Genomic DNA, 22,077 nt, shown 5'->3' on the forward strand with positions numbered 1-22,077 from the left:
TTATTATGGAAGCCATAGCAAACTAATACACTGTATAATAGAAAAAAAAAATCTAGATCTGGTACAAAGGGGCCTGGTTTGAGCCACCTTGAAGAAGAGCCACAGCCTTTCAGCAAGTCCCCAGATTTGAGTCAGTTCACACACCCATTATCTCCTTAAATAGGAAAGCCAGGCATCCCTCAAGTAAGGGCAGGCAACCCTTCAATAACATGGCAAGTATATACTACAAATCTTCCACTTGGCACCTGCAGAGTTTACTGGGGTACCTTCACAACGAGAAAAGGGAAATACCTAGAACTTTTGAAAATGAATAGACATCGGCTCTGGGAAAACTCTTGGGGTTCCTGATTACTACTGCAATCCATCAGAGGGTGATAAATAGAAATTTGGCTTAAATTCATCGTCTGTGAAAATCTCCTGTTGTTGTCTTCTCAATGGTGAGTGTGTAATTGGGATAGATTCACTCTCCAACTAACAGAATCACACTTGGGCTCCCTGACTCATGAAGCAAGCCATTATGATAATGAAGGGCCAGATGGAAGTCTCTGGAGTTCCCTTCTCCACCAATACTGTAAACCAAAAACAATTTTAATCCCCAGGGAATCAAAGAGCTATGCCACCATGAAAAACTTGTAATATCCAGGAGTATTTTTTTGTGTAGCCTTACCTAACTTGCCTCTTTGGCCTAAGCAGAAGACAGATGGGTCCTGTAGAATAATGGTAGATTAATGTGAGTTTAATTAGGTAGGGGTGGCCTCTCAACTGGAGCACTATAGCACCCCACATCAGCACTACAGAGGTGGCAAAATCTATTTTTTTCTATCCCAGTGAGCAGTGAACATAGAAGCAAGTTTCTGTTTACACTGGCAAAGACAGCCATATAGCTTCACTGTTTTGCTTCACTGCTCTGTTAATGTTCTGTGACACTATTCTGTCCACAGAGACCTTCATTATCTCGCTACCTTGTAGGATAGTGTTCTGGTCTACGACACTGATGGCATTATGATAGGACTTATATGGCAGAAGGTGGCATGCATTCTAGATGTCATGCTAAGATACAGGCATGTCAGACAGTGACAGATAAAACCTTTCAAGACACAGTTTCTGAACAGCCAGTGTCTGGGGCACGTGAAAGAGCTCATCCAGAAGGAAAGTCAAGTTTTTTATACCTTGTACCCCTTAATAAGAAATAAGAACAAACATCAACGGGTATGGTTGTCTGTCTCTCCGATCTATTCAAGTGACCTGAAAGAATGATAGCCTGAACGACCTACAGCTGACTAGTAGATAAAAATGTGTGCCTGGTTAATTAATGGCCCTGCCCAATAGGGCAGTACCAGCCAGAAGAGAACAAATGCAATGATTTAACCTCACTCAGGCAGAATGTTTAGTGGCATATTTTGGCCAATAAAGACAGAATATACCATTTCACTGGCAGTGGCTAATAGTTCAAAGAGATGGTCGGGAATTCAGAGGGACTGGTGACAAGGACATTTGGGAAAAAGTTACATAGAGTATAAGAATATTTGTATCTTATGTTAATGTTCTCCAAAAGGCCCTATTTTAGTCCGTTTATGCTGCTGTAACAAAATACCACAAACTTGGCAATTTGTAAAGAACAGAAACTTATTTTCTCACAGTTCTAGAGGCTGAGAAGTCTAAGACCTGGTAAGGGTCTGGTCTCTTCTTCTAAGATGTTGCCATGAGCACTGCATCTTCTGGAGGGGAGGAATGCTATGTCTTCAAATGGAAGAAGGTGAAAGAACAAAAAAGGGACAAACTCCCTCTACCACACCCTCTGACAATGGCATTAATCTTCCCTCATGACCTAAACACCTCCTAAAAGGCCACACCTCCTAAAAGGCCTCACCTCCCAATACTGCTGCAATGGAGATTAAATTTCCAACACATGAATTTGGAGGGATACATTCAGACCACAGCAAGCCCCATTCAGGAGAGGTACTTGTTATGAGCTGACAAGATGACCCACCCCATAAATGCTGGCTGGCCTCTTTCCCCAGCTGCCATAGCACCTGCTCAAAGGGTTCATGAGCAATGTGGCATGGTGGCAAGGATGAACATTCTGCTTAGGCTCAACAACATGGACTTAACTTCAATAAGTTAAGCTGAGCTTTGCCAGTACCCAATTTGCCAGCAGCAGCAATTAACCTGAGCCTCTCCACCAAATCTCATATCGTAGGGAGATGAGCCAGTGGTGGTGGGTGAATTATATTAGATCTGTTTTATCACAGAGGAGGCAATAACTTATCTTCCCTTACCCATGTTCTGGATTTAGATGTGCCCTCTATGCCTGCCATATTTCTGTCAGCCATATCATCCATGGACTTCATCAAAGTCTCATTCACTATTACCACCACAGTGCTTCTGATGAAGGAACTCACTTTACAGGAAACATAATAACGCAGCGGGCTCATGAAATTCAATGGCTTTACCAAGCAATCAAGCAAGGCTCAAATGCAGCTGGCCTTACATAGTGGTGGAAAGGCCTACTGAAAATTCAATTTTTATGCAAATTGTGATGCAGGACCCTGTGGAACTGGGAGGGTCCTAAAAGACGCAACATATGTGCTTACCAGCAGAACAATATGCATTCCCTTGGCCAGATACATGGTTCCTGGAAACAAGGAGTGGAAGTGGGTGGTGACCACCTCAGCAGAAGTTTGCTTTCCATCCCCCTGCCTCTGCTCCTTTAAACTCAAAGGAAGGCCATAACACAGAAGATAACAATGAATCAGACTGAAAGTTCAAAGTGCCATGTAACCATATCAGGCTCTTTATGTCACTACACAGGCCGAAAGGGAAGTTGAAATGGTGGCTCTTGATGAGCCAACAAGGGCAGAGAGGCACATGGATAAAACACAGGGAATGTAATGGGTTCTACTTAGAGGAGCACACCCAGTGCTAAAAGTTAATGAAAACAGTGGAATGGCAACCCTATCAAGGCAGGACCACTGAAAGCTCGGATCCTCAGAAATGAAGGTAAAGAATCCTGATCAGCTGAGTTATTGCCAAAGAACACAGGTAATATGAAATAAATATTACAGGAGGGAAGGTATAAACATCCACTACTTATTTCATGGTTACAAAAGCTAGAATAGTAGCATCTACCCAGATTGTCTCCCTGCTGCATGATGAATATATTTATATATTAACTATGCTTTTTGGTTTTCTGTTTCCCTGCTAATTTATTTAAGGTATGTCGGCAATAGTTAACTTACAACTTAGTCAAGTTAACGAATATGGGCTGTGAATGATCTAGAAGGGGAACAAACATCACTGGGACTTGAGACTCTGGGCCATCTCATTTGGGGGGATGGTAAGCACATTTCCTTTGTAATTGGGAAAGCTGTGTGGTTAGGCTTCTTGTTACTGTTTGGAAGTTCATGGAAGAAGGAAGCCAAGAGGAAAATTTTAGTGAATATTTATAACTTTGCCTATCGACCAAAAATTTTTGACCATCCTCCTATGTTTTGGTAACTTTCCACATTTTATAAATCTCACCTTCCCAGGGTAAAAGCCGGACATTTTGCATCCCCTGATTCACTTGCAATTAGGGGACAGCCATGAGATCTAGTTTTGCCTTGCAGTGGACTCAGAAGGAACAGCATAGGGCTGTAGCCACATGCCAGGCAGTCAGTCCCTGCGGGCTGCGGTAGAGGCTGAGACTCGGTGAGGCTTCTGATACCCAAGTCCTGAGCTTCACAGATGGCAGATGCAATGGCGCATGGGTCAAAGCTGTCCCCAAGCTGTGTCCTCTCTGTGTAGCTTCAGAAGAGAGCTCTCTGGCCCTCCCAGAGATTCTGTGAGCTACCTAATGTCTTTAATCAACATCTCTGTGAAAGAGCCACACCCATTCTGGCTAGATTCAAGCAGAAAAGAAATAGAATGAAGGATATTAGGCAACTAATGTTCCTGACCACAAGTGAAGGAGTCTGAAGCTGAGGGCTATCACATTTTTTTTTTCAAAAGGCCACTTTGGGGCTGGTCAGTTAGCACAGTTGGTTAGAGCATGGTAACACCAAGGCCCATGTTTTGATAACTGTACCAGCCAGCTGCCAAAAGAACCAAACCAAAACAAAACAAAACAGAAAGTCCACTTTGGCATCAGAGGTGTGGATGAACTGGAAGGAAAATCAGGAGACTGTGGCAGTAATTTAAGAGCTGATTAAGAAGGGCCTTGACCAAGGGAGTGACAGTAGGAAAAAAGAGAAAAAAATTAGGAAGAAAAAGGCATACAACCCAATACAAACCCAAGCTGTAAATATGCACTTCAGTCAATCAACGTAAAAAACAGGAAGATAAATAAAAATCAAAGCATACAATATTTCCTTTCTTGATTTTTTTGGCCTACCAGTCTAGCAAAAATTAACAAGGCAAAGGTGGAAAATATTAATAAGGTACAATTGATGGGAATTCACAGTTAAGTCTTTAAAAAACTTTCTTAATCACTATTTTTACTGAATCCACTGAAATAACTTTTCAGGGCAAATGTCTGTGCTAAGCTGTTTACAGACTGAGTTTGTGAATTCTTCCTGTACTTCTTTATATTATATGATTGAGGAAATAGCTTCAAAGTCACTTCTGCTATTTGTTTATAAAGAAAACTCAGAGCATGAAAAATATTAATATTATTAGATCATTCAGCAAAGTTATGTGCCTATCCAGGATTATATGTTAAGTATATGTATTAGTCCATTTCTGTTGCTTACAGCAAAATACATGGAACTGGGTAATTTATGAAGAAAATAAAATTTATTGCTTACAATTTCTGAATTTGGGAAGTCCAAAGTTCATCTGGTGGTGGTGACAGTGACCCAGGGATCTCACGTTGCAAGATGGTGGAAGCAGAGAGAGAAACTAACCTCCTCATTCACTCTCTTTTTAAAGCCCTCAGAACCACACCCCTGACCACCATTTTTAATCCATTCACTATGGCATGGCCCTACAATCTAATCACCTCTTCAAAGCCCCACCTTTCAATTACCGTAACAGGATTTCCCACTCTCTTAACAGTCACAGTGGGGTCTAAGTTTCGAATACATAAAACTTGGGGAACATAATTCAAGCTTCAATGAGTTTGGGCGGACATTCAATCCACTACAGTATATATACCATGCTTAAGTACATTATTGTTATATGGATCCAGAAATGGAAAAAAAGTAAGAAACTCATGCAAATGAAAGAAGATATCCAATTTACACATATGAAAGAAGACATCCAATTTACACAAAATTACCACCCACATGCATCCAAACTACCAACATAGTAAGAACAACTCTATTTTCAGGGAACATGAGACACAGAACTGAATTCTGAGGAGGAAACAGGTATGATCTTATGGTTGGTGGCTTTGGAACTGCTTTTGAAAATGGTATTTAAATAAGACTATGGAAACAGCTTAGAGCAGGCAGTTGGATAAATGTTTAGAGAGATGTCTTTAGCACTGAGGGAAAAGTAAAAGCTTGCATTCGGTTTCTATCTTTAGTGATTTTGTTGACAAACAATATAAGACAGCAGCAACCATTACGTGTATCCTGCTCATCCCTGTGGGTGCCTAGGTCTGCACATCCTAGAATGTGATGAACCTAGGTCATCTGTGAAAACAATCTGGTGGTAGAGATGGGTGAATAATGCTCGTCCCTTCTGGAGGTTGACAGCTGAGTATGAAGGTGGGAGTTATAACAACGAGAGAGTTATCTGCTTGTGCGCTAGAGTTAGCAGCAAGGTAATGGGAGAATAAAAGAGGCTCTGGGGTGACACAAAGTCGACCTTTACCACCAAAGGGGAGAGAGAAAGGCAGGTAAACTGACTACAACACAATTATAATACAATGTGACAACAGTTAAAAAAGTGTTAAGTGCCAAGTATTGTGGGAGCAAAGAAGAGGAAAAACTAAGGAAGACTGTGGAGAAGGAATATTTTACCTGGGTCTTAAGAGTTAAACAGGAGTTGGCCAGACAAAGGAGAAACTTGTAAATGCAAAGGCACAGAGGTATGAAGAATACAGGTTTGTGAAAAATAGGAGACAGAGTAGGGCAGGTAAGTTAGGGTAATCCTCAACCTTATCAGGAAAAGGAAAGATATAAGCATTTATGGAATTTATCACCTATACAAAGATGTATTAAAAACCTACTGCAAGCCAGGAACTGTGTTCCACAATGGAGATACAACAGAGTATATAAAGAGTAGAGCTGTCTTTGGTGGCACACCATTTGTGGAGAGGTAGATGTTAATCAAACGGTGTGAAGCAAAGTTCACGGAACTCGTGGGCCTGCAGCAAGAGGATCTGTGGATAGGATAAGCTTCCCTGAGGAATGAACTTAGACCAGAGCAAAGTGAACAGCAAAATGCAGCTTTGGAAGAAAGGAATTAAGTCTGCTATGGCTAGAACAAGAAAAAGGAAATGGGGGTACAAGATAAGGTAGAAGAGGCAGCTACCCCAGGGATCTTGCCCTTCACCCTGGGAGCCTTGGGGAAATCCTGAAAGGCTTTATGCAGAGGTGCACAAGATCAGATCTGTGATTTTAAGGAACCACACTAACTGACATGTGGACAAGAGATAGAGAACTAGCCAAAGCACATGCAGGAAGTCAGCCAGGAGACTGCTATAGCTGCCCAGATGCCCAGGTGAGGGAGCACAGACTGGCTGGTGGCTGCAGAGCAGGGGAGTGGCTAAGGCATGAACACGAAAAGACATGCTCAGATAAAGGTTAACTGCTGTCAAAAGTAGGAAAGAGGGAAGATGGTGCTTTCACATCATGTTCACTCTTCAGAGAGGAATACACATAGCACAGCTTTTTTTCCCAAAGAGTAAACCGCACAATGTTGCATTAGTGTCATCTTTGCTCCCTCTGGCGATCAACCACACTACTTATCTCACAACGAGGAAACCCAGCTTTCGTCCCACTAGTGGTCACTGGAGGCTGCGTGAGGCAAACAGGGCTTCTCCTTGCTTGTGGATGTACAGTTAAACAAACAAAGTCAAAAACAAATGACAAACTGAGAAAAATGATTTGCCCCATACATAACATACAAAGCATTAATATCCTTAAAGAGCTCTTACTAACCAATAAAAATATGAACATTACACCAGAAATATTATAGAGAATCAAATGCGAAAATATGTACACTATCAGGATGTTCACTGCACCATTGTTTACAACAATGAAACTATTAGATGTAATCTAAATAAATCCCACTAATAAATTAAGAGTATAGTCATTTAATGGAATACTATGCAGTCATTAAAATTGGTAACATGGACCCTGAACAGCTAAAAAAATCTTGAAAAAGAATAACAAAATTAGAAAACTCACACGTTCTGATTTCAAAACTTACTAGAAAGCTACAGTATTTAAAACATTCGTGGCACTGGCATAAAGACAGACACGTAGACCAGTGGAATAGGAAAGAGAGCACAGAAATAAACTATCATACATATGACCAAATGATTTTTGACAAAAGTGCCAAGACCATTCAATGTGGGAAGGGCAATATTTTCAATAAATGCTGTTGAGACAACTGGATATCTATGTGCAAACAAATAAAGGTGGACTCTTACCTAAAACCATATATAAAAATTAACTAAAAATGGATCAAATACCTAAATATAAGGCTAATTCTATAAAATTATTTGAAGAAAAAAAAGGGAAAAGCCTTCAAGACACTGGATTCAGCAATGATTTCTTGGATATAACATCAAAAGCACAGGCAACAAGAGAAGAAATAAACTGGCTCTATCAAAATTAAAAACTTTTGCAGGTCAAAGGACACTATCAAGAGAGTGAAAAGTCAACCCACAGAGTGGGAGAAAATATTTGCAAATCATATATCTGATAAGGGATTAATATCCAGATTATATAAAGAACTCCTGCAATTCCAAAAACAGAAAAACAACCCAGTTAAAAAATGGACAAAGGACATGAACATTTCTCCAAAGAAGGTATATTAATGGCCAAATAAGCACATGAAAAGATGGTCCACATAACTAATCATGAGAAAAATGCCAATGAGAACTATAACGAGCTACTGCTTCGCTTCTATTAGGATGGCTATTATCAAAATAACAGAAAATAAATGTTGGCAAGGATGTACAGAAACTGGAACCCTTGTGCACTGCTGGTGGAATGTAAAATGATGCAGTCACTGTGGGAAAAAGTACGGCATGGCAGTTCCTCAAAATAAATTAAACAGAATTACACTATGATCCAGCAATACCACTTCTAGATATCCGAAAGAACTAAAAGCAGAGACTTGAACAAATATTTGTAAGCCAGTGTTCATAGCAGCATTACTCACAACAGCCAAAAATTGGAGACAATCCTGTCCATTGACAGAAGAATGGATGAACGAAATATGATATACATTCGAATATCACAATGGAGTATTTTATTCAGCCTTAAAAAGGAAAGAAGTTCTGATAAATGCTGCAACATGCAAGAACTTTAAAAACATTATGCTAAGTGAAGCAAGCCAGATAAAAAAGGACAAATATTGTATGATTCCACTTATATGGGGTACTTAGAGTAATAAAATTCATGGAGCCAGAAAGTAGAATAGTGGTTACCAGTGATGGGGAAAAGAGGAAATAGGGAATTATTATTTAATGAGTACAGAGTTTCAGTTTGGTATGATGAAAAAGTTCTGGAGATGACTAATGGTGATGGTTACATAACAATCTGAATGTACTTAATGCTACTAAAGTATACACTTAAAGATTATGGCTAGAATGATCCATTTATGAAATGTATATTTTACCACAATTTTTTTAAAAGTTTAAAAAAGTGGTGATGTGCTTGAAGAGACTTTTATAATATATTAGGTGGAAAAAATAGGTTAAAAAGTTTTAAACAAAGTAAAATTACTCTTCTGTTTAAAAACATAAACTTCTTCCCCGCATGAGCCTAAGAAAGGCTTTGATTTTCATCTTGGGGCTAGAACTGTGTTCCCTGACTCTGAGAGAGGTTATCTAGCTTTCTTCAATCAGCAGTAGAGGAAGGGCGGGAAAGACAGAATCAGCACTGTCCAAGCCAACTACAGCACCTACCACATCAGAGATGGAGGTCTTAGCACCCTGCTCTATTCCTTCTCCTTCTGTACCCGTTAGAGAGTGAGACCAGCCAGGTCTGCTGGGATAAAAAGGACAAAAGCTCCTTTGGCTTTTCTCAAGATTTATAATATTAATAAGTGACAAAACAGAAAGCACCATCTATACTCTTCGGACTGAAAATTCCATCTGTTCAAGGCTTTTGGTTTGGGTAATATAACTCTGCCTGCCTGTTTATCATCTATACCAGGGTGAACACTTCAGATCAAGAATGCTTTCAAAGGGGGGCAATTAACACATATTCTTCCTAAAGAGGTGTTGCATTAGCATAATCTAGTTCACAGCAGTCCAGCCACTGTCCTCTGAAAGTTAATGTGGGTTGACTATATTTGTACCACAGAGAGTGCTGCAAAATGCTGACTTGAAGTAAAAAAAAAAAAAAAAATTAAAAACACAACACTGACAGAGTAGAAGAAACACTAGGTTGAGGAGTCAGAAGAGTTGGATCTGGGCTCAGGTTCTATCACTTATGACCCAAGTACTCTTTCATTCAACATGTCACTGAATCTGTGTATCAGGTACTTGGTTAGTTACTGGGGAGGGCTGGTAGGAATGAGAGGGGAAGATACTAAATAAACAAGATAGCTTCTGTCCTCAAGAGGATGACCTTCTATTTGGACAGCCAGTTAATCTTGCAGACTCTCAGCTAGCTTCTTCACCAATAACTCAAATATTACCATACCAATGTGTTATTAGGAAATAGGACAGACATCTCAACCTTAATGCCCTTCACGTTTTGGGCCTGATAATTCCTTATTGGTGGCATGGGGGCTGTCCTGTGCATTTTAGGATATGTAGTGGCATCCCTGACCTCTACCCACGAGATGCCAGGAGCACCCCACCCCTTGCCAGTTACAATAAGTAAACTGTCTGCAGACATTATCAAACGTCCCCTGGGGGTAAAATTGCTCCCATTTGAGAACCTTTGAAACACGGTGACATATATGATAACATTTAAAAAACGAGAAAGCTTCAAATCAACTTAAGTCAGTATTAATATAAATCCATTTGTATGACAACTTGTCAAAAAAAATCGTTTAAAGAATTTACAGTTTCCTTAGGAATGTTTTATTTGCTGTTTTTATATAATAGGCCTACTATTAAAAGCCCCGCGGGGCTTTTTGGTTAATTTTCTTTACTCAAACAAAGTATCTTCATTAGAACATATTTTTTAAATGCATCACTATACTAACATGACAGTCAGAGTCAAACATAGTTGTATCTCTACAAAGTAGAAATTTTGTTTTCTTTGTCCAAAATCAAAGTTCTCTGTGCCTACCTTTTAAGGACAAGGGACTGGATCTTGTGAATTCTGCGTTTGACGGCCTGTGCTGTTTACGAACTTCCAAGTACTCCTTAACTCTTGAATCAATGGTTTCTTTTAACAGTAAACAGACTTCCTAAAGTAAATAAAAAATTGGATATGACTTTCTAATTGAATGCAATGCAAAAAAAGTTAACATAGCATGTTAAAAAGTCAACACTGAACATTTTATTTTGTTTCCTTTTTAATTTAGCTATGAATGTTGAAAAGAATGTCATATGTGCTCGTGGATATACTGCAGACTTAAATTTGCTACCGAGGTTTGTTTGAAACCATGATGTTGGCTTACTATGTGATCTGGGAAATTCATTTTATTTCTCTCTGCCTCAGTTTCACATTTCTTTTTTTTTTTTTTTTTTTTTTAAAAAAGATGACCGGTAAGGGGATCTTAACCCTTGACTTGGTGTGAGCACCACGCTCAGCCAGTGAGCAAACCGGCCATCCGTATATGGGATCCGAACCCGGGGCCTTGGTGTTCTCAGCACCACACTCTCCCAAGTGAGCCACGGGCCGGCCCATCAGTTTCACATTTCTGAAAGGAAGATAAGAACACATTAAAATGTAAACAGCAGGGTGATAAGGTGATAAAATCAGTGAGGTAAAGAATTTTTTCATATAAATATCAATCAGTTGTTGTATTGTGACCTATAGAGAAGAGAGAAGTCAAATACAGCCAAGGCCAGCAGGAAGGCTCCCAAGGAAGTGCCCATGTGGCTGGGTAGGGGACTGTGGACAAGGGAAGGAGATAGGAGGAAGAGCATATTCACCTACTGTTAGTGTCACTGCAGATGACAACGGCAACCCAGACCACTGCCCCATCAACAGCAAGCAGCCCCATGGTTTCAGTGGACTGTTGTCATGTTTACAGATACAGTGTTGCCAGATCTTCCAATTTTCTCAAAAGGAGCCAGAAACAGTGATTTTTAGAAAAAAAATTCCCATTTTTCAAACTTGGTTCAGAAAATTTTTTTCATATAAATACTTTTCATTCATTAGTTTCTGGCCTCAGGTTTACAAATCTACTGAAGAAGGAACAGGCTTGAGTGGTGGGTTAAACAGAGAACTGGAAATCATAACTAATTTTCTTCTACACTCTTGTTGATTATATTGTCTATGCCCATGTGCTTCTGTTAAAACTGCACTACATTCATCTATTAATGATGACAATAATTTAACTTCTCACGTATTTCTAAGGGAGATTAATATTTATTAGGTTACAGAAATACATGGTTTTAATTCAATTTCAACATCCCATATTGCTAGCAAATTTCTGGATATGTCAATTATTTTACATATTGGTATTATTTATAAAAAGAAAAACAAAAATTTAAAAGTCCAACCACACAATGGGAAGATACTGTGTGTAGTGTTTCCTGCACTACCAGGAGAACATAATGTAATGTAGGAAAGGAGGGAAAATTGCACATACATCAAAATTTCTCAATTTAAAGTAAGAACTGATATGTAAGGACTGATCACTATGCTTCTATTCCCAAAGACTCTACAGCAGCTCAGACGTGCGGAGGTCACCTCAAACCTGTTTCACTGGTTTCTTGCGATGCCATCTCAGGTTGATCTCTTAGAATCTTCATAAATTAAAATGAGAACAAAGTTTTAGGCTGCTCTGAAAAGCAATGACAGTGAAACTTTTGTTGCAAATACTTGTACTGCTCAAACAGTACAGAAACCCTTGTTCTAACTCTCAAATGTGAGTTTCTAGATAAAATACAAATATGGGTCTCTTCTCCTGCTTTTTATTTTGCAGCCCAAAGACGCAGTGCCCTGTGGAACACAGAGCTATCCCTTTGCAGCTGAGTGTTTGGCATTGGTCACACAACAGAAAGGCAGCCTTGCCTCATACTGTTATTTTAACAATTAAAGAATTTTGCTTCACATGCAGGGTTCAACTATGACTGAGCTAGGAAATATGTGAAAGACGTGCATGGAAACAGGATTGTTAAAATTTGGCCATAAATGCCCTATAAGGCTAGAACTAAAAATAGTACAACAAAAATAAAGCAAAGGCCCGTACACATAAACTTTCTCCCTCTAGTTTCAGGGCTTTCCTTCCATAAGTTAGGTTTGACAAATGAAAGGTACACCATGCAATGTAGTCAAAATACCCTAGAAAGTGACCACAGCACACTCAGCAAAGCAATCTCTTCGGAACCCGAGCAATACAAGAAAAGAAAAACTCCCAGCTACATTTGAGGGGCAGATGAAAAGACCAAGTTAAAATCACTGAGCAAGAGAGAGATATGTATGGCATCTCTAGGCTAACCAGGTCCTATGTTCACTTCCTCAAGTTTTCAAATGGCACAGTTTGAGCTCAACTGTTTAGGTACAAAGACTACTTATGCTGGATTCAAAATAAACATGTTTAATACATGTAATTAGCTCCTTTTTCTAAAAAGGAACTGAATATTCTTAGACTTGCACTATATAGACTTTTCTGATTTTTTTTTCTTTTTTAGCGGCTTGCCTATACAGGGATCTGAACCCATAACCTTATTTTATAAGGCTGCCCTCTAACCAACTGAGCTAACTGGCGAGACTCTGACATTCACTATATAAAGTGACTGTTAAAATGCAATCAAATTGGTTGCTCATGAAATCCCAATCATGAGACAATCTAACGATAAAAAAGATGAAAGCACTGAGACTCTGAACAGAGGCTAAAGTTAGACCCTTTCCTCAACTAGTTTTTCCCCTTTCTTACACATACACACACACAATCCCTGAGCAAGTTTAATGTCAGTGATGTATATTCTAAAAGGAACAACTTCAGGTGGAAAGAGCAAACCATCTTCCTGGCTCTGAGAGGAGAGCTCGGCTAGCTGGCACAACCTGCCCTCTCACAGCCACCACTGCAGCGTGGCTCTGCAGGTCCAGTCGTGCATGCATGTCTTTGCTAAGTCATGCCTCACTGCCCTGAAGTAGGTACTAGGTGGAGCAACACAGCTGCCTGTGGCACCCTGAAAAAACCTTGCTTTGGCTAGGAAGTGATCCACAGGCCCATGGCATTATTCTTAAGCATTCCAAATATACTGTCTCTTGGGCAAAACTAACTAAATACAAACAAGAAAGGTCTAAGGCTGAGGTGGTAAAGCTGGCAGAGAATGGAAGAAAATCTGGGCCTGGAATAGTAGATTCTAGACCACTGTTAATGTAAGTCAAGTCAGAAGCTTTTCAGGTGAGGTCCTCTCAGGTGACTATCAGTCACTATGGGGGAAATAAACGAACAGTTTTAAATCATGGGGACATGTGTTAGTAAGCTAAAGCTTGGATTATATGAAGGTGAGAGGTAGAGGAGTTGTGGGCCTGCTAAATACAATGTCCTAAAGAGGAGAGTCCACAATTATTTACGTGAACAATAAATCCCATCATTCTGAACCTGGTGCCTCCCTCTTCTCAGCTTCAGGTCACCAGATAACCTTTGCAAAATAATGCCAGCAAAGTCCTGATGATACTACCTTTTGATTGAAAATGTATTATCCTATACATTTGGGGTAGAGGGGGCTAGTGATCAACAGCTGACTGAAAACAATTATCACAGGAAAGCTTTTTGGTTTTTGATATTGGCTACTCTCACTAGTTTCTTCTCCATATACTACCTTTTAATAAAAGTTATTTCTATTTATCGCTCTAAAAAGCAATTGTGATAATGAACATCTTGGAGGAAACAAGGTGTGATGATACTTTGAAAGTTCTATAAAAACTGCTACCTGGCTATCCCTGCTCTCTGGTAAGGAGGGGTCTGGAGAAGGAAGCCAAGTACATGATGAGAACTAAATGCACCTTCTGAGCCTCCAGCACTTGGGTGGGATCACTGAAACTTAGAACCAGGAGTAGAATTAGCTCATGGTCGAACCCCTTCATTTGCAGATGAGGCTGAGGCTCGGGGGGCCAAACCTCACACTCCGAGGCACACAACTATTTCCTTTAGGGATTGACCAACGTGAGAGAAGGAACACAGCCAAACACCTCCTCACTTGTCAAAGACTCGTGATAATAAAAGGATGGGAGAAGATAAAAGATGAGGATTTAAGACAGGTGTGAAAGATCAGCCTTGCGGGAACCTGCACACCTGCTCCAGGTGCTCAGTCCTTCACAACCAGATTAAAATCCCTGCTCACCTGGAATAATCACTTTAACTTCTTCTGCTCTTTTTAATATAGAGAACCTCTTCCCCCCAAAACAAAGGGGTAGGAAATTTCTGTTTTAAATAATAGAGCAGTATATGAAGTGTATGGATGTGTTAGTTTTTGAAGGGAAAAGAATGTGGGTATATGTATGTCTGTTGCTGGGAATACAACAATGTTTTTCAAGGGTTAAATACCATTCAATATTTTTTTCCCCACTAATGAAAATGAAAGCTGGAAAGAGCTAAAATTTCCTCTAGCAGTGGCAGCTACTTGCATTTAAATAGTAAAAAGTTTTATACCTCTTTCTTCTGTTCAGAAAACCAGCTGGTATCTTTGTTTGAATCTTGCGGCGATATGTGAAGATCCACCAGGACAGCAAAATTCCCACACTGAAAGACATTAATGGCAGAGTCAGTGTCTGTGCAGCTCACGCCCAGCAAACAATGAGAGAAAATCTCACAAATTCCTATGTGGTTGCTCATGATGAATTGGCAACAAAGTTCACTACTGGACAGAAATCTTAATATGGGACAGGGCTACAGGTCATAACCTACTAATTTTCCTAAGTTTAAAGTTTACAGTGGAAATGCCAGGAAGAAATACAATGTTAATCAGGATAGATAAGACAAAATACCTATCTCTAGACCACACCTCGAAAGGGGCTGCCCAGGCATCCCAGTGGCAGCTGGAAGAGTATCAAACATTAAGAGAAGTTAAATAGGCCAGTATTAGGTAGGCTCTGGAAGAGAATGATCCCATGCACAGCCAGGGGAATTCTTTTTTCTAAGTAGGAAAGAAAAGATATATGCTACTGCATTTTTAGATGGACAAAAGGATTGGCAGGGACAGTACATCTTGGAATAGAAACAGAAGCACGAAATAATGAGAAAGAGCTAAGAAGAGGAAGGTAGATGCTGGAAGTCGGTTAATAAAACTCAAGACAGCTTCATTAATATACGCTACTAAACTGTACAAAGACTGCCTCCATTCTTATTCCACAGGCTAGTGCTGTCCTGCACTTTTGAAAAAATAGAAATATTCTATATCTGCACTGTTCAATAGGATAGCCAATAGCCATGTGTGGCTACCGAGCACTTGAAATGTGGCTATTGCAGCTGAGAAGCTAAATTTTAAATTGGCATGTGGCTAGTGGCTCCGTATTACATAGCACAGCTACAGACCCTGTGAAAAGTTGTAGCCTTATAAATCCTTACACCTTATGAGTAAAGTAATTTCTGAGAATCACAAGATAACGAAGAGAATCTGGAAAGAAATGGAAAACCAAAACTGTAGGTTGGGGATGTAAGAGAACACAGATCTCAACATAAAAGCCAAAGCTATCTTCCTGACCTTTGGGGTAGGAAAAGATTTCTTAGCAGGACCCAGAAAGCACTAAATATTGAAGAAATAATTGTTAAATAGGACATTGTCAAAATTTAAAATTTCTGTTCCTCAAAAAACACTATTAATAAAATGAATATGTATGTCACAGACTGGGATAAAAATGTATCCATAAATTAATATACCTGACATAAAGGACTGCTATCCAAAACATGTAAAGAACTCCTACAAATTGATGTTAAAAAAACAAACAACTCAAGCTTGAAGAGATACTTCACAAATAAGATAAATAAATGGCTAATAAGCACATGAAAACAAGTTCAACATCATTAGTCATCAGGCAAATGCAAATTAAAACCACCAAGAGATACAACTATAACACTCACCAGAATGACTAAAATTAAAAAGACTGACACAACACCAAATGTCAGTACAGAGATGGAGCAACCCAAACTCTCATACATTGTTAGTGGAAATGTAAAATGCTTTAACTGCTTTGGCACTTTGTCAATTTCCTATAGTTAAGCATAAATTTATTTACTAACTGAGCCAACAACTCCACCCCAGGTATCTATCCAAGAGATATGAAACATATGTATGTGCACACAAACAATTGTATGCAAATGTTCGTGGAAATTTAATTCATAATAACCAAAATGGAAGACAACTCAAAAGTCTATCAGCAGAAGAATAAACAAACTGAGGTATATTCATGCAATTGAATGCTACTCACCAAACTACTAATATACTCAGTATGGATTAATCCCCCAAACATTAGGTTGATCAAAAGAAGCCAGACTGACAGAATGCATACTACATGATTCCATTTATATTAAATTCTAAAACAGCAAAACCAATGTACGGTGAAAGAAATCAAAACAATGACTGCCCAGAGAGCAACTGGCTGAGAACTGACACAAAGGAAGTTTGTGTGGTGATGGGAATATTCTCTATCTTGATGGAGTTTTCAGGTATACACCTAAGATTAGCTCCTTTCACTGCACATAAAGTATACATCAATAAGAAACAATCTTTTAAATGTTGTGTAAAATGCATACATATTTGTTTGCGGTTATTTAAAATGCAGGTATTATATCCCTGGAAAATGCACGGGTATTTCGAGGGAGACTAACATCAAATTCACTAGGTAACAAACCAGTGAAGCCTGACGGAAGATGCTCTCTTATGTGGTCAAACAGTGCACAGTGACCCACTAAACTATTTTAATAAAAGAATTGGAGAGAATATTACAATACAATAAAAAATGTCAATGGGTAACATGGTAAGGTCAAAACAGTTTTGTGAAATATAAGTATGAGTGTACTGAGTTACAATGAAAAGCCTATTTCTTATTGTGGTTGTGGTCAAAAATGTTTGAAAACCATACTCAAGTATACTGTTATTTTTGAAGTTTTTTCTCTACTGTTGATTATAGATTTAACCGTTAAGGAGTATGCTGCCACCAGGTGGAGGTCGAAAGCCACAACTACATGATCTTAGCCAGGGAATATTAACCTTTCATATGCCTTAGACTTCTTTAGCCATATGTGAAGATGATGAAACTTGCTCAGGTAGGGCAAAGGGCATAAAGAAATATCACGATTTGTAAGAATGAATATGCTAAATAATAAATTTAAAAATTTTAAATAAAGAAAAGAATTTTTAAATGCATAAAACAAAACCCATAGGATTAAGAAGAAAACCAATTACCCTGAGGCATAATTATCAAATTTAAAAAAACCGTGATATAGTAATATATGTACATGTTTATCAAGGCATTGGATCTTGTGACATAGTGGTAGATCTAGTGACTACTATAAATCTGAAGTAGCAATGAGCATAAATGATATTTTCAGATATCTGTAACAACTACAATATTATATGAAAAGAGTGTAATTTCTAATGGTGACAAATACTGCTCAGGCTATTGTGTTTTGAATCCTACATTCATAATAAAAGTAAAACTAAATTTACTAGAACTTGGTCGAAATAAAGATGTAACTTTTTTTTCCTACGCAAGTTCACTGAACCTCTGAATTCTATGACAGTCCCACTGAGTTCCAGGGATTCTGGAATAAAAGCCCCTTCAAAGCAGTGAGATGTGCCTTACACATTTTACTAGGGTTTTCTGTAGGTGCTCTGCCCTGCTTCTTCAGTCTAAAACAAGTTCTCTGCTATCCCTCCATTAGCTGAAATAATTCTTAAAATAATGCTTGAACAACTTGAACTGATACTATATCATAGTAACTTTCTAAAGAATTAAATAGTATGGTCCAATTTGGTATTATTCTCACCAGTGTATGGCTTTGACCACAAATAACCTAGTCTAAGTTTGGTTATAAGTAGACTACTTAGAATGTCTTTTTTTCCTCTTTTTAAATAAATCATCGCATCTTACTCTAGTGATCAAACTTCCCTGGGGTTTCTGGAAGATTCCACCACTTGGCAGGCAGTCCCCTCCCCCATGGCGGGCTCTCCCTCTGCAGCCAGCAGTTCCGAGTTCTCCAGCATGAGCTCTCTCAAATTCCCACACTAATCAGAGGTATTTTGCCTTTCTAAAGTTCCCTGCTCTCAAAGCTTTGCTTCTTTTCTCCCATGAGTAAACAGAAGTGGGGCGGTGGGGGGAGCTTCTTACCACTGCAAGCAGCACAGCCTCCTTTTCTCCTTCTCCTTAATTAGGAGGAGGTTATTTCTACTCTCAGAAGATAAACTCTCCAGCTCTCTTCTGAGAGGAGCGACAGGATAACCATCACTTCTTTTTCAGGCCAGCAATGATCATTTTCCAGAGACTAAGTTATCTCTTTAACAGCTCAAAGACAACTAGAAACAACTTCACACCCCATGTGCTGGGCTGTGAGTCAACAGGCCAGGGTCTGGTCTAGCTTCTACTCCCTTCCACCCAGAGGTTTCAGCCAAAAACCTGGGAGTCACCCCTAACTCCTCCCTTTCCCAAACCCTCCAGAATCAGCACCTCATCTTGTCAATCTTACTTTTTAAAGGCCTCTAACACACTCCTCCTCTTCTGTTCTGCTGCCCACATCATCTCCCACTTGGAATATGAGAGCCACTTCTATCAGTATTCTGGATGAGGCTTTGATACCACTGCCAGGGCAGTCGGGAACACACGAACTGGATTGGCCCCGTCCTGCTGTAGCCAGAGTGCCCCCTCACAGGCCTCTGACGAGCCCCACCTTTCTGCAGCTGCTCTTCAGCATCTTTGCCCTGTGCCTGGAATGTGCCTCGTTGCTCCCATGCCTGATAAACTCTATGCACCTTCCAACCCTAGCAGGAGTTGGCCATCTCTGTGAAGCTCTTCTGAACAGTTTCCTCTCCCTGCTTTGGATCAGACCCATTCTTCATACACTTACTTACTTACTTCTGCATTCAATGACTGGCTCGTGTAGGGGCCTCCCCTGCGAGACTGTCAGCTCTGGTGGAGACAGGACCCATACTTCTCTCGACTGTTTCCCCAGTGACTAGCACAGTACCAGCTCATAGTAATTGCTTCATATTTAATGAAAGGAAGGAAGAACGAATGAGCAAATGACAACAAATTATCTCTTAATTTCTGGACAAATCACAGCCTTATCTGCAAAGTGAGAGCTCTAAGCCCTTTCTGAGGAAATAGTCATTCCTATTCAGCACAGGGAACTGATGCATCATAGAACAACTTCCTCTCTCCTTCTGGAGTGGTGACAACTGTCATCACCAATGACAACCAGTCATTCTTTATACTTTGAAAAAAGGGAATACAAGGATCCTAGGATTACCTCACCGTAAACTCACTGCCAACCAGGCATGTTGGTTTTATTTTTTCTACCTCTTTCCTAAGAATTCCAGAGCTACCATTTAACTTGTACTATTTCCAAGTCTTCAGAGGTGGCAGACCTTGTCTTCTGATTGTACGTGAAGTATAAAATGAAGGTGAAAATGTTAACACTTCTCACACACGAAGGAATCTCTGGAGCAGGTTCAGGACTCTTGAGAGATGTGGAAGGGCTCCCATATCCTCTCCCTCACTTGTTCATTCATTCATTAAACACTTGCTGAGTTTCACAGGGGCACTGGGCCAGCCCCAAGAGAGGGAGGGGCGGCCACAGGGCACTATAGTATTTGTGACCACAGCACACACCCAAGGACCAGAGGTAGCTAGCTGAGTGACAGCTCTGCCTGAGGGAGGCCAGGGAAGAAAAAGTGATGCCCTCCAGTCTTGAAGAACAGGGCAAGTGATGGAGAAAGAAAACAAATAGCACCCATGCCAAGAAAGAGGCCTGACTAGTTCACCATGCTTTGGGACAGAAAAAGAGTCTCATGGTGTGAAACCACAGGCAACACCAGAAGATGTAGGCAACACCAGAAGATGTGGCCAACAGGATGGGAAGGCTCAGGCCACGGAGGAGCCTCAGACAGGCCGAGGGGTAGAGGAGAGAGGAGGGCTGGAGAGCGCTCTCAGGCAGGACTGTGAAGGGTGGGCTGGTGGAGAAAGTCACCAGAGCCAGGCAGACAGGTCCACAACCAACACAAGGACATAAATAAAAGACAATGGAAGGTGACCCTGAGGTGACGAAGGAGGGGCAGATTCTAAGGATACTCAGAAGACAAAAGCAAGAGGAAACACTTTCGACCATACCTATGGGGCTGTCCAGAAGCAGCTTGTATCTAGCGTCTGTTGCTGAGAGGCAACACGAATTGTCACTGGCGTTTTACACCCACCTGGCATTAAGGACCTAAGGCAGCTTCAAGTAACAAGGCAAAGACTAAAAATGGTGAAAATAGGTAATGAAACAAGGGTAAAAATATAAAATGAAGCCACTGACAGGTATGTATGAAACTCCCTCCCTAGTCCCAAGTCTTTGCAACATTTGGCTCTGAGTTTCCTAGTTGCCAGTGGGAAGAATGAAAGGCCAGTCAGAGTCCATCAGATGGGAAGGAGTCAGCGGAGAGTGTAACTCAATCATTCCCGACACTACATCTAGAAAGACATTTCTCCTGACATTAAGATTCCCTATTCAGAGAGTTAAAAGCTGAAGAAAAGTCAATGCAACTATGTTGTCAATTTAATCTCTTTGGCCTGCTCCTCAAGTAAAAGACTGGCCCGAGAAATCCAGGCTTGAGTTTATATTCAAGAAAATAAACCAGCATACCATTTGGTTGGCATAAACAATAAACCAGCAAATAGGTCAAGGGATGAGAGAATAGAGTGTCATTCTGCTGGAATATACTATATCCTCAGTCCAATTGCAAAAACTTACTAATGGTGAACAAGTTGGCAGTCACAATAGTTAAGGTTCACTGAGCACTTACTGTGTGCCAAATACTGTGTCAAGCCCTTCCTGTACATTACTGCATTTAATTCTCATGACAATCCAGAGAGGCAGAAACTATTACCATTCAATGTTCTGGAAACTCTGAGAAACTTAAGAGCACTCTTTTAGAAGATCCCTGGTGATCGTGGCTGGGTTTTGTTTGGTGCAGTGCCTTGCCAACCTGGCAATACTTGTCAGTCCAGGTACAAGAACACTCTATAATCTTACTAACAGAATTAGACACAGTCTGAATTTGAGATCACAGCATACAGAGAAAGCCTGGAGAAAGCCTTTATGATAAATGGGAGAATGGCTAGTGCTGGAAGTCCAAAGACGGTGACTCTTCTGACAATGCCCTGGCTTGGGAAGGACTGTACCACCTTCCTTCTCTGGGTGTCAGTTCCTCTATATGTAAAATGAATAAAATTAGTGGATCCAACTAGGTCTCCTTCAAGGCACCTTCCACTTTAAGATCCCATCTTCTGGTTGTTTTGGTTTGTAACAAGTACTTGGATTCTACCTGCACACAAAATGTCTGTCCTCCTGTAAAGGTTCCAAAAGAGCCACATCAAGTCTGGAACCTCGCATTGTCCTCCACCAGTCCACTGCAGGGTGCCCAATAGTGGCAGCAGTAAAATCCCTCACTGTTTTTTGGACCAGAGAGCAGGAGAGCACATTTCCTACTGTGCTGACCTCTGTGGGCATGCTTTGGTCTCGGTAATCAGTAACAGAAAATGCCAGTCCCATGGCTAGAAATCATGGTATGAGCCATGGGAAATGGAGACACTCAATGGAGTTGGCGGAGGCAAAAATCTTAGCAACCAGTGAGCTCCT

At 40.2% G+C, this 22,077-nt stretch overlaps 1 protein-coding gene across 1 annotated transcript in view; it reads right to left on the reverse strand.

The window, feature by feature from the left end:
• SLX4IP (SLX4 interacting protein) overlaps positions 1–22,077 on the reverse strand; it is a 187,159-nt gene that overhangs the window by 54,144 nt on the left and 110,938 nt on the right. Inside the window, exons 3-4 of the mRNA XM_063078482.1 lie at positions 14,896–14,985; positions 10,407–10,527 (exon numbers count right to left, since the gene is read on the reverse strand). Of these exons, the coding sequence (XP_062934552.1) occupies positions 10,407–10,527; positions 14,896–14,985 (211 nt within the window). The remainder of the gene's footprint in view (positions 1–10,406; positions 10,528–14,895; positions 14,986–22,077) is intronic.

This window comes from Cynocephalus volans, chromosome 1, assembly GCF_027409185.1.
Source record: "Cynocephalus volans isolate mCynVol1 chromosome 1, mCynVol1.pri, whole genome shotgun sequence".
NCBI classification, from domain to species: Eukaryota; Metazoa; Chordata; class Mammalia; order Dermoptera; family Cynocephalidae; genus Cynocephalus; species Cynocephalus volans.